The sequence below is a fragment of the Panthera leo genome, chromosome F3 (genome assembly GCF_018350215.1).
Source record: "Panthera leo isolate Ple1 chromosome F3, P.leo_Ple1_pat1.1, whole genome shotgun sequence".
Lineage (NCBI taxonomy): Eukaryota > Metazoa > Chordata > Mammalia > Carnivora > Felidae > Panthera > Panthera leo.
Window position 1 is genome coordinate 41,750,992 of NC_056696.1, and position 13,827 is coordinate 41,764,818.

Sequence of the window (13,827 nt, forward strand, 5' to 3'; positions counted from 1 at the left end):
GCCCTGGCCTAAGTCCTCGCGAGAGCGGCGGACTCCGGTGCGGGATGGCCGCTGAGCCGGGCGGAGCTGGCTCGCGGCTCCCGGAGCCGGCTCTCCGGCCCGAGGCATGGCCCGGGGTCCCGGCCCGCTAGGCCGGCCTCGCCCCGATACGGTCGCCATGCCCAAGAGAGGGAAGCGCCTCAAGTTCCGGGCCCACGACGCCTGCTCTGGACGAGGTGGGCGAGGGGGTGGGGGCGTTGAAAGGCTCATTGCTGGCGGCAGGGAGGGGGGCTGGACGGCGCCGGGGCGAGCGCTCGCTTGCCTGTAATGGGAGAGCGGCTGGGGCCGGGGACCTGCAGTGAGCAGGAGGTCTAGGCGGGGAGGACGCTGACGAGAGAAGGCCTCCTCCTTTGAGGGTTGATGCTGTATTTCAGTGACCGTGGCGGATTATGCCAACTCGGATCCGGCGGTCGTGAGGTCTGGACGGGTCAAGAAAGCCGTCGCCAATGCTGTTCAGCAGGAAGGTAGGCTGCCAACAAGTCTTTTCAGACTCAGGCCGTGAAGACAGAACTAGGTGTTTCATTTTCCTGGGATCCTGCCTCAGTGTTTTTCTTGCAATCCTTTGGGCATGTTCCCATAAACGTGTTTGCCGTCCTGAGTAGTCATTTGTGTATTCGGAGGAGGGGAAAGGGAGGATTAGCCAAGAGCAGTAGCAGTTTCTGTAGCAGAAATATTTTATTTCTGTTTTTGCATCCAAAAAAAAAATATATATATCTTTGTGTACTTTTCTGTAATTTTCACTGCCTCCTTCTTGGTTATTCGTCTTTTTCCTGTGGTTCATATGTACTCTCAGTTATTCTGCAGTTGGCTTCTTTGTGTGATAACCTTGAAGTGTGCTTTTCCTTTTCTCATGCTTCTCTTTTACAAGCCTTTAACTCACAGGTCCCTGCGACTTGTGCTTTTCTGGCACCCACTGACTCTAGCTTAGTAACAGGGTTAAATTGGATTCATTTTCTCTCATTGCTTCTTAGAATTTATGCAAACGAGAATAGCATTAACCTTTTGTTCTTATCCTACAGGGTTTATAGTGGAAGAATAATAATGCACTCCCTTTTTCTTCAGGTCTGAAGTTGACACTTTTAAGGAGTCAATCTCTGCAACTTTGGAGTCAGTTTGCTCATTTGCTTTCCAGTTTTTTTGTATTTAAATGCTAAAATTTCTTTCTTGTTGGTTCTCAGCTTTCTTCAGCAGGCTCTCTCACACTATTGCTCCCCCCTCCCCCCTTTTTCTTTTCCTCTTGGATGCTGATATCCTGCCTAAGTCGTGTCATTTGTATTTCTGGATGGGACTCTGCCATCTCATTCTCCCCTTATTTTCTTCTAGTAAAATCTCTTTGTGGCTTGGAAGCCTCCCAGGTTCCTGCAGTGGAAGCTCTTTCTGGGGTTGGTGAGCCCTGTGACATCATTGACAGCAGTGATGAGATGGATGCTCAGGAGGAGAGCATCCATGAGAGAACCGTCTCCAGAAAAAAAAAGAGCAAGAGGCACAAAGGTATAGGGCTTGTTCCCTTTTGGTTTAGTCCTGTCTGTCATGATCACTTGAAGCTGTTCGCTTTCTCAGTAGGACAAGAGGTGAAGCCAGTGGAGAACCAGGGTTTGGATCTTAGTAGTGGGACAGGTTTAATATACTAGTGCTTTCTACTTTTGTCTAAATTTGAGAGGAAAGGAGATTGGTAAGAGTCAATCTTACAATCTGGAGTTGTAAATTCGACTGTACTAGCCATTCATTGAGAACATGTCATTGGTAGGTAAAAACCCGTATGGTGACATGAACACAAAAAGCCTTTGCATTTCTGGATTTCTGAACAGGTGAGGAAGCAAAGATGTGACCAAAAACGTTTTCCTAAATATGTGGATTGTATATAACCAGTTTCATTTCAGCTGAGGTTAGATATTACTATGGACTTTTAAGTGCTCTGCAATTGTTAATGTCTGCTTATGTCTAATAGATACTGTGGGAAATAGAAAATTATGTGATTTTATACTTTAGTGCCAATAAAACTCACACAAATGAAACAAAGAAAAATAAACTAACAGTATATAATGTGCCAGACTGTCGTGCGGTGGTTTGCTCTAGACTTAATGAATCAGACATTCCTGGGGTAGCACCCAGAATAGCTATTCCTAAAGCTAAAGTGGTTCCAGTGATCAGCTAGAGTTAGGGGAAGCTAATGTATAAATGATATGTGTTTTTGGTGTCAGATGTGCCAGAACTTTGACCTGTACTTGAGAGTCAGATAACAGATATTTGTATTTATTAAAATATATTGGAACAATCAATAATTAGTGGACTGACATCGCTTTGCAATTATGCCAGTTATTGTCAGTGATACCACTGTTTTCCAGAAGGCCAAAGTTAATACTGACATTCCTCACATTTCTTTGTTCCTTAATTTTTTGCTTGAAATCCCTACTCATCATCACCATGCTTTTAGAGGTTTATCTTGCTTTGCTTTGTTTCTGGGCACACTCCAGAGAACAGCTTACAGACTTTTAAAATCTCTTTAATGACATAAAATTCACTCCTTTAATGTGTACAATTCAATGGCTTTAGTATGTTTACAGAGTTGTGCAGCCATGAACATGATCTGAGTTGAGAACATTTCTATCACCCCAAACCTCTTAGCATTATTCCTCATTTCCTCCTAATCCTCCTGGTCCCCCTAGCCTACCCTCAACCACTGATTTACCTTCTGTCTCTGTAGATTTGCCTGTTCTGGACATTTCATGTAAATGGAATCATACAATATGTGGTCTTTTGTGTCTAGCTGTTTTCATTTAGCATGTTTTCAAGTTCATCCATTTTGTAGGATATAACAGTACTTCAGTTTATTTGGCTATTTTTTAAAAAAACATTAAAAAAGTTTTTTTTTTTTTTTTTAGTGTTTATTTTTGAGAGAGAGAGACACACAGTGTGTGAGCAGGGTAGGGGTAGAGAGAGAGGGAAACACAGAACCTGAGGCAGGCTCCAGGCTTTGAGCTGTTAGCACAGAGCCTGACGCGGGGCTTGAACCCATGGAATGCAAGATCATGACCTGAGCTGAAGTCGCGGATGCTTAACCAACTGAGCCACCCAGGCGCCCCTATTGACTATTTTGAATAATGCTGCTGTGAATGCTCTTGTACAAGTTTTTGTATGGACGTATATTTTCATTTCTGTTGGGTAGGAGTGAAAGTGCTGAATCACATGGTAACTCTGGTTTAACTTTTTGAGTAATTGCCAGTGTGTTTTTTGTAGTTTCCATTTTACATTCCCACCAGTAATGCAAAGAGTTCCAGTTTCTCTACATTCTCACCAACACTTGTTATTGTCTGACTTTTTAAATTAAAGCCATCATAGTGGATGTCAGGTTTATGTCATGGTTTAGATTTGTGTTTCTCTGATGGCTAATGATGTTGAGCATCTTTTCATGTGTGCTTATTGCCCATTTGTATGTCTTCTTTAGAGAAATGTCTACTCAAATCCTTTGCCCATTTAAAAAAAATTTTTTTTAACATTTATTCATTTTTGAGACAGAGACAGAACGCAAGTGGGGGTGGGGCAGAGAGAAAGGGAGACACAGAATCCGAAGCAGGCTCCAGGCTCTGAGCTGTCATCACAGAGCCTGATGTGGGGCTCGAACTCACAGACCATGAGATCATGACCTGAACCGAAGGTGGATGCTTAACCAACAGCCACCCAGGCACCCTATCCTTTGCCCATTTTTAAGTTGGGTTATCTTTTTATTACTGAGTTGTGACAATTCTTTGTGTATTCAGGATACAAGTCACTTACCAGATACATAATTTGTGGCTTTCAGGTTTAACTATAATTCATCTTTTAGTTCTCTGCTCTGCTTTACTTTCATTAGGTTCCTTCATTCTAGTCAGACTGGTCTTTTTTTTTTTTTTTTTACCTTCTCTTTTTAGCTTCTTTTTAATGAAACAAATACAGAAGAAGAGAAAATAGTATAATGAGTCCCATATAGCTGTTACCCAGCATTAACACTTATCAACTTATGGCCATTTTTGTTTCAACCACTACTCCCCCACCTCAACACACACACTGGATTATTCTGAAACAATTTCCGGGCATCCTGTTATTATCTGTAAATATTTTGGTAGTTCCCTCCAAAAGACAAATACTCTTTAACAACAACAACAAAATTAATCCTGTCTAAAAAGGTTAATAGTAATTTCTTAATAGTATCAGAATCTTGTTAGGCTTGTCTCTTTATTGCTGTCACATGTGTTTTGTTTTTCTAGGTCTCTGGGCTTTATGTTTACTGTTTATTTCACTTGGAATACTTTTAAGCTATATCTATCAAAGTTCTTTATGTCCTTCATGGCTTATCTCCAAGAGGCTTTCTTTTACTGATTCCATTTCCTGCATCTTGAAATTTCTTAATCATGATGTTTCAAACACTGACAGTTCTTCAGTAGTTACCAAGTTTTGTCCCTAAAGATGAACATTTTTAAACAGCACTCTGCTTTGTAAAGCTCCTTATGGGACTCAGTGGGAGAAATTCTGATAGTCCTTTTCATTCTTCTTTAGGGAGAGATTTAATGTGGGAGAAGGTGGGGCCCAAACATGGCACACTTAACCTTAAATGGTTACCAGAAATTATAAGGAAGAATTGCAAGCAGAGAAGAGGATGTTGTTTTGGAGGCATTGGTCCGTGTAACAAAGAATCTAATGCAACAACCTGATTGAGTCATATAGCTGCAGGAAGCTGTTAGCTAAAAAAGTAGAGGCAGCTTTGGGGAGGTAGTGTAGGGTCGTTTTGCCCACGAAAGAGAAAGAAGAAAAGTTCTCTTTGGATAGTTGTGTGACTAGGTCTGAATTACAGGTTAGGGTTAGGGTTTGTCCAGGTGCAGATATCTTTATAGAGTGTGAGTTTTTGTTTGAACTTGAGACATCAGATGGACCTCAGAGTTAAGAGAATGAACCCTGATGAAGTCTGAAGGAGGAGGAGGTGGGGATACGTTGTCACAGGGCATCTTTGAATACTGAATGCTCCTGGCCAGGATCATAGGTCAAACTGGCAATGAAACAAGGAACTGGAAGGAAAGAAACATGTCTACAGGCATTTATTGAGTGATGAAGATATGCTGTAACTTACCTGCTGTTTTATTTAGTTTGCACTTTGAGGCTTCATCATACCATTTTAAAATCAGTTTTTGTTTTTTTTTTTTTTTAGAATGACTGAATTGAAGAAAATGTTTAGTGGATGGGGACTGTGAGGGAAATCAAGGGCAGAATATTTTGTTTTGTTTTTTTAAGTAGGCTTCATGCCTAGTGGTGGAGCCCAACATGAGGCCTGAACTCATTACCCTGATATCAAGACCCGAGCTGAGATCAAGAATCTTTTTTTTTTAATAACATTTTTTTAAAGTTTATTTTTGAGAGAGAGAGAGAACGAGAGAGAGAGAATGAGAGAGAGAGGACATGAGCAGGAGAGGGGCAGAGAGAGAGGGAGACAGAATCCGAAACAAGCTCTAGGCTGTCAGCACAGAGCCTGATGCGGGACTTGAACTTGGGAACTGTGAGATCATGACCTGAGCCGAAGTTGGATGCTCAACCGACTGAGCCACTCAGGCACCCCTGAGATCAAGAATCTGATTCTCAGGGGCGCCTGGGTGGCGCAGTCGGTTAAGCGTCCGACTTCAGCCAGGTCACGATCTCGCGGTCCGTGAGTTCGAGCCCCGCGTCAGGCTCTGGGCTGATGGCTCAGAGCCTGGAGCCTGTTTCCGATTCTGTGTCTCCCTCTCTCTCTGCCCCTCCCCCGTTCATGCTCTGTCTCTCTCTGTCCCAAAAAAAAAATTAAAAAAAAAAAAAAAAAAAAAGAATCTGATTCTCAACCGACTGAGCCACCCAGAGGCAGAATTCGTGGTGCAAAGCTAGAATTTGGAGTAAAACCTGGGTTCTGTTTACCTTAACCTAGTGCCAAGGTTGTGTCTTATTACTAATAAAATGGGCACAGTAATATTTTCCTTATTTCTGTTGAAGAATTATTGGAGTGGAATGGTATAATGTATGCAGAAGTACTTTGGCAAACTTCAAAATAGTGTTTGAATAGTTGTTAAATAAAAGCCTTTTAAGAATATGACCTAGTCACTTGGGCAACAGGAAGCAAGTTTCTAGCAGCTAGAATAAGCAGGAAATGATGAGCCTGACAGGCTTTCTTGGACCTGTTTAAAACTGTTTTTTTAACAGTGCAAGCCCTGGGAGAATTGAAATCATTGGGGATCTTTAGGTATGTGTGTAATAGAAGGTCAAAGGTTATATTCTCTTTTCTGTTTCAGAAGACCTGGACGGGGCTGGAGGAGAAGAGTATCCCATGGATATTTGGCTATTGCTGGCCTCCTATATCCGTCCTGAGGACATTGTGAATTTTTCCCTGATTTGTAAGAATGCCTGGACTGTCACTTGCACTGCTGCCTTTTGGACCAGGTTGTACCGAAGGTGCGACCGCAGGGAGCTCACTCTATTGTCTTTGTAGCTGATTTCATTGCTGATTATGATTTGGAGCTACTCCCTGGCTGGTGACTGTTTTCACTTTCTCTGCTCCATGCCGGGCATGAGCCTAGCTTTGGACTCCTTGAACCCCTCTTTTTTTTTTTTTTTTTTTTAATATGAAATTTATTGTCAAATTGGTTTGCATACAACACCCAGTGCTCATCCCAAATTGAGCCCCTCTTTAATTTAAAATTGGTGTTATTAATTCATCCAGGTAATTGTCTTCCCTGTGGTTGCCCCCTCCCCCATCCAGTATCCACTTTCGACAAAAAGTCTTGCTTCGGGTCTCACAAAGAGTGGTCTTTGACTTTTCTTCATAAGTTTATTTTAACTAGAATTTTCAAAAGCTACAGATGTCTATCTGCTTACCTTTCTAACTGGGTTCATTGTTTCTTAGTTTGCTAATTATCATGAAGTATCGTAGAGTTTTTGTACTCCTGTTGCCCGGTGTATAGTTGTAGAGGTGAGAGTGAGGAGCAAGTGAATGATATAATTAGTAAGACGGCTAGCTTTTGCTACCAGATGCAGAAATGTAACGAAGATTATAGACTCTCAGTAAGGATGTTATGGGGAGAGATGTTGAGGTGGAAGTATGTAGAGAACTTGTTGAGACATGAAACACATGAGTGGACTGCGGGATTACAAGATTGTGTGAATTGGTTTTTGCATAGCAAAGAAGTAAAAATAGCTAAGAAATGAAGAGTGGTGGTGGTGTGTGTGTGTGTGTGTGTGTACACGTGTGTGCATGGGAGAACACTGGGGACAAGCTAACTACTGGCCAGTAGAATCATACAGTTAGGTTCATATGGAGAGTAGGAATCCTAGGGGACCCAGAGCAGGAGAGATAGGTCACATATTGGTAGGAGTAATGTGTCATGTTTCAGGCACTACACGCTGGATGCCTCTCTGCCTTTGCGCCTGCGACCAGAGTCCATGGAGAAGCTGCGCTGTCTCCGGGCATGTGTGATCCGATCTCTGTACCATATGTATGAGCCATTTGCTGCTCGAATCTCCAAGAATCCAGCCATTCCAGAAAGCACTCCCAGCACATTAAAGAATTCCAAAGTAAGTGAGAATTATTGTTGGCGCCTAACTAGTGGACTCTTGTATGGTGGGCCTATTAATATGGCTTATCTCCAGCTTTCCTGATGGGGAGGGCTAGGGCTATAGGTTCCAGGCTGCTAGGGGACTAATGGAAGCTTTCAGGACTCAAGGGTTTCACTTCTCTAAGACATTCCTGCTCTGCTGGGCTGGCTTTTCTTACCTTTACCTTAAAGCTTTCTTGTGCTTCTAGCATATTCTTTATTCTCTTTACTTTATTCTCATGCATTGTACATTGGATCACTTGAGATGGTTTTGATGGTTTGGGTTAGGAAGAGCACAACTCAAACGGTAGATGTAAACTGTAATTCTTATAAGGTGCTTTAAATCACGATGCAAAGATATAACACGAACACCTTAGTAATTTTCTTTTCTGAATGTGACCTTGATGTCTAGGCTTCTTGTTTCTTGTTGACCTCGTTAAAAGGTTTTGGTACAGACTTTAGCCTATGCTAAGTGCCCACTGTTGCCAAGCTCTGGGCTAGGTCATTTCAGAGAGTATAAGGTACTCGCGCTCGTAGATTTTAGCTCTCTCAAATTCTTGCTGTGTCCTAGGCTATTTCTTATATCTTGGGATTTCCCCAGTAGTTTTTATTCATACATTGTACTCAAGTATCTGGCATTCTTCTGATTTGTAAATAGGTCTATTAGCCTTTGGGCCTTTCTCTCCTTTTCGCCATATTGAAATATCCAGCGAACCCACTTTTGCCGAGCTAGACCAGTACAACAGACACGATCACTTAGGCAAGTTGATGCCTCAGCCTGTTTCTCCTTCAACTAATACCGTTGTCTACATTCTGTCTCTTATGAGTTGTGGGTAAATTTTATTACTCTATTCCTACCCCAGCTCTGGTGTTCTGTAGCACTTTCCGTTCTCTTCTATTTTGTTGCTGTGCTTTGGGTGTTCTGATTCTTCTCGCCTAGTTTAGCTCCAGTGTGATACTATTCTACCTGCTACATGTTGGTTGAAAGGGTACTGTTGGTTTCAGGATTATCGAGGTTCCTTCCAGGATTGCAGACTGAGATGATCAGGGTTATGGGCTGAGCTCAATTTAATACCACACTCGCTGGTGGCTTTAGGGCAAGTGTAGAATGCGGGGCGAGTAGAATTTCACCCAGCAGCTGCTTCCGCTAGTAATATGAGTGGACGGTATATCATCTCACACTTGCAGTTTGCCTCCCCCAGAAACATTTGATAGTATCAGCCCAAGTATGAGGAGGTGGGGATCATCCCAAAGCTACACATCATGCCAGGTGTGAGTCATTTGCTGGGAGTAGAGCAGCACTGGGCGAACTCCTCATGCCTGACACATCCTAGCGGCTCCAGTGCACAATGCAAGTGCTACTGCCTAAATCGAAAATACCTCTGGCTTCATAGTCTTATCACTTATGTTAATTTTTTAAAAGTAGATTATAAAAAGCCAAGGTGGTGAAACCTAAGGTCTTATTCCAGATAGTAAGCCCAGGCCTCTTGGCTGCTTCTTTCGTGCCTTGTTGTTAGAGATCTCTTAAGAGGATGTGGGACCTGCAGTGGCAGGTGTCCCATGCATGGCCTTGCCACTTGTATAACCACAATCGCATGGCATTCAGGGAGTTGGCAGCATGCCTAAAGGAAGTTGTCCCACGTTCCTGGACTCCAGCTTTTCGTATTTGATTCTCCCTCTCTCTCTTTTCAATAGCATAGCTTGTATGGGACACTGGAGCCGTTGTGATGGCAGCAGAAGTGTCTGCCCCTTAAAGCCAAGCCCATTATTTTTGATGGAACAGCAGGACGTACAGGGCATGTCTGAAGGGCAGGACAGCTGGCACGGCGGACGACCCACCCCTTATCCCCTGGGAGGTACTTAACTTCTTGTGTTAACCCTAGCTGTAGCCTGACTTTCACTGAGGGGCTTACTTGAGACTGAATTCAGCCCAGCTCTGTAGTTTTCACATCGGCTGTCTGCTCCCAGAAGGTCCTGAGTGGCTTGCTCCTGTTACAGGACCGGCCATCTCTGCCTGCCTTATGGCTTTGTTATCATCTTGCCTGGTGGCTACTGGCTGCCCTTATATTTTCATATAGAGGAGTGGCTTGCTGAATCAGAGAATGTCCCAGTCTCTAGAGACCATGTTTCTGTCTTTAAAGATGAGAACAGTGGGGGTTGACCTCAACAGCATCTGAGGTTGACTTATATTGGTCCCTCTTCTCTTTACTGAATAACCCTGGGACTGTGTCTTTTCATGTTGCACCAGTGTCAAATTGGCGGGGAGGGGTCTCTATCTGTGCCAAAGTAAAATCTCAGCATTGGGACTGTGGCTGGCTTTAGAGCTGTCAAACAGGTTTTTGCTGGTTATTTTTTGTGACCTTATTTTGATTTTTTTCCTTTTCTGTCTTATATTTATTTATTTTTGGTTTACTTTATTTTTTTTTTTCTTACAGTGCTTACTTTTCTGGTGCAGAAAGATTGTTGGGAACAGACAGGAACCAATGTGGGAATTCAACTTTAAGTTCAAAAAACAGGTATGTAGTCGTATCTTCTTGTTTTTCAGGCACTATGCTGTTCTAATAAATTTCACTAGGCATAAAATTGCCTTATTAAAATCAAATAGTACACATCAAAACTTACAGAAATGCCATGAGAAGAAAAGGAAGGACGAATTACCCCATACGAAAGAGACCCCGTGGTACAATAGTGTAATGCAAAGTGGGCACTGAATCGGGGAACAAAGAGCTATAAAAGACACATGGGGACAATTCAAGAAATTTGAGGATGCTGTGAATATGAGATGATAGGAAATTGTTGTTAATTTCTTAGGTATGACGGTGACACTCTGGTTATGTGTCTTCATCCATGCTGAATAAGGTGGTGCATCAGTGCTGCTTTCAGATGGCTTTGCCCCTTCTGCCCCCAACGTGCGTGTGATTTGTATATGTGTGTATACATAACATGAGAGAGAGGTGGGAGGAGAGAAAATGGAATATCTAATGATAGAGGGTATACAGGAGTTTATTGCCCTCTTTTATTACCTTTTCTGTATAGTTGATGACTTTCTAAACATGGGAAAAAGGGGAAAACTTGTTATAACAATGTACTGGGGTTGTTTGCCTATCACTTTTTGTTTTTCAAAGCAAATGTATTTGCAAACAACAGTGATTTGTATGGTTTTACACCTGAGGCCGTGTGGGGAGGCCCTGAGGAAAGGGGCTGCCAAGAGGCTATGTATAAGAAGAGGAGATAGTATTCTACTCTGTCTCTGCCTTTTGCTTGGACTGTACCTGAGATCTTGGCCTCTGTGAGGGTCTGCTTTGCTTGTCTTTACTTCTTGTCCTCAGCAGGCTCATTTCTTCCTTTTGTCTCCCCTACTTAGTATCTTATGAGGAGATGCATTATAAATGCGATTAGTTATCCTGCACTTGATGGTAGGTGAGTTACAGATAGGTTTATAATGAAAGTAAATCATATTTTTCCATTTGATTGTTTTTTTTTTTAAACGTGGTTTTAGGGAAGAATTTTGGCTCTAATCATTTGATGTTAATAAGAGGTCCTCAATCTGTGATACCCATTAGATGTTGATAGAAGGTCCACCATGGGATCTTTCTGGGAAGGAGCTGCAGGGCAGTCTCAGCAGTGTTCCAGCTGAGACCGGAATTAACTGCAGAAAGATGAATGCTGAGATTTCCTTTAGTTCTGAGACTCACGACTCTTTTATTTATGGTGACTGGAATTAGACGGCCACTTCTGCTTCTGTCCCATTTGTGCAGCAGATGTTCTTTGGAGTCCAACAAGTCACAAGGAGTTTGCAATCTTTCAAACATTGGAGAGCTTCTGATAGAGCTATAAGTTTCTATTTCTTGCCAGAAGGCCGGAAATCCCGCCTAAATGAAGCATATACCCATTGCCACATTGCTTATCCTAATGTGTTTCCTCTTCTTTCAAAAGGCAGGTTTTCCTTGATCTGTATAGAAACCAATATGTCTATAAAGAGAGGAGGTGACAAAAGAGGGATCTTATCCTTTTGTTGAGCCATAGGACTTTCACGGGTGGAGTCTTAGAGCCATGAACATTTCCTCTAAGCTATGAGAGTAATTCTCAGTTCTCTTCAGTCCCCTAGATTAAAGAGCAATTGTATGGGAGGGTTGCAGCCTCCCGTTCAGTACGAAGATGTTCATACCAACCCAGACCAGGACTGCTGCCTACTACAGGTCACTACCCTCAACTTCATCTTTATTCCAATTGTCATGGGAATGATATTTACCCTGGTAAGTGGGGACAGCGTGTCATTTTTAGCTCTTTTACATACTCTCACTATACGGAGGGCTGGACAGAAATTTATAAATTTAATCATCGAGGAAGAAATCTTTGAAGAATAATTTTTTTTTTTTTTTTAAATTCTGAAAGCAGATTTATATATTAGGAACAGATTTATGGAGGAGTTAATCATATCTGAGAATATCTTATCTCATGTCTTTTTTGCATCTTTGTATAGTTATCGTTAATATTGGAGAAACATCATCCTTTCAGGGATAATATGGAGGCTTATATATGAGCACTGTATGTCAGGACCTTGAGGCGTGCTTGTGGTGTCATAAATGGAATACTAAAATGTAGGGTGACCACTCGGTCCCCTGTGTGATGGTGACTATTCAAGCCTTAGCCAAGAATTAGATTAGTAAACAACAAATATGTCTCTGGCCTATTTTCCAAGTTTTTAAAAATTTTGACTGGATTGGGAACTTGAGAGTTCATGTGATTTATCTTTGCCGTCCTTTAGGCTTATGTTCAGAGCTGCGTGGGGTTCCAACCTCCACACTGAAAATAGTTTTATTCTTTTTTTAATGGTAAAATAAATAATGCATACTTCATGGAAAGAACTTAAATAATACATAAATACATCGAGAAAGGAAAGGTGACCTAGACGTTGACTGTCCTATAACTATTAACTTTTTGGGAGTTGTTCTTTATTGTGTCCATTATTATGTACATGCATACGTCCACTCTCTTAAATAATTTTGTATAATTGAGATTCTATCATACATGCTGTGTTGGTTGTTAGGCACCTCTCCCCTCCCTCAAGGTTAAGTCACATTAATGACCTAGTTATATATTCAGATTCCCTGTACTTCATGCTCCTACAGTTCTGTACAGACCAACATATACATAAACATATTTAGAGATTGTGTGGTTCATTTTACCAAACATGTGATCAGATGTATGTTTCATGCATCTTGTTTGACTTGCTCAAAATATCTCATCAGGATGCGTTCAAGTCATTTCGTATAGCTCCCACCCAGCTTTTAAAAATTGACTTCAGTGGTAGTCTGTGTGTGTGTATCCTGGTTTACTCAGCTATTTGAGAGGCTTTCTTTAGCAGAGTTTAAATATGAAGAAATTTCATTTTGTGGCCCAGCCAGTGTAAATTTTGTCTAGACTGTCTTATTTCAGAGTAAGCCGTAGGAAAACAAGGTTGTTGGATTTGGGGACTGAATTTGCTTTTTCTCTGCTAGTTTACTATCAATGTGAGCACGGACATGCGGCATCATCGCGTGAGACTGGTGTTCCAGGACTCTCCTGTCCGTGGCGGCCGGAAACTGCGCAGCGAACAGGGCGTGCAAATCATCCTGGACCCAGTGCACAGCGTTCGACTCTTTGACTGGTGGCATCCTCAGTACCCATTCTCCCTGAGAGCATAGTTACTGCTTCTCGTCGCTGAGGGCAGCCCTGAGCTGGGCCAGTCCATTAGTAATCAGATTCCGGTTTGGAAGGGGCGTCCGGATTGTATATCTGGTCAGTAACGCACGTGCTCTTCCAGTTCCCCGGGCTCCTGGTAGGGGAAGGAGAAGGATTGAATCGAGAGGAAAAACAACTATGATTTATAAACATATTTTAATGTAAAAAATGTGCATTTGAAAGGAGAAACCTGGCCCCATTTTCTGTGTTAAACCCCATTTGGTGCTATTGAGTTTGTTGTTCTTTATTCTTTTATCCCAGCAAAAATGGATGATCTTGCTCTAGGGAAAAATTAAACTCTTGAATCTCCAAACAAGGAAGTTTCAGCCTTCCCTTGTGATCAGAGAGGAGCCTTAGAGGCCTAAAATTGTTGCTACTATTGCTTCCCATTAAGCTCCCCCTCAAATTCAAGTGAATATTTTCTCTTCTCCCTTTACCCTCCTCCAGAAATAAAGCAGGTGACAGGGTTTTCAGAATCTTA

The 13,827-nt window shown here is 42.1% G+C and overlaps 1 protein-coding gene across 4 annotated transcripts; it reads left to right on the forward strand.

The window, feature by feature from the left end:
- Positions 1-3: 3 nt before the first annotated feature.
- On the forward strand, positions 4-13,827 carry TMEM183A (transmembrane protein 183A). Of its 4 annotated transcripts, none has more exons than XM_042925564.1 (8): positions 4-215; positions 414-503; positions 1,363-1,530; positions 6,327-6,483; positions 7,422-7,602; positions 10,058-10,138; positions 11,723-11,878; positions 13,124-13,827. In XM_042925564.1, exons 1-8 carry the CDS (start codon positions 107-109, stop codon positions 13,307-13,309), a joined length of 1,128 nt encoding a protein of 375 aa, XP_042781498.1. In that variant the 5' UTR covers positions 4-106; the 3' UTR covers positions 13,310-13,827. The 4 variants fall into 4 exon arrangements, with proteins under 4 accessions (XP_042781498.1, XP_042781497.1, XP_042781499.1 ...); XM_042925563.1 differs by having other exon boundaries at positions 5-215; positions 6,324-6,483; XM_042925565.1 differs by lacking the exon at positions 1,363-1,530 and having other exon boundaries at positions 6-215; positions 6,324-6,483.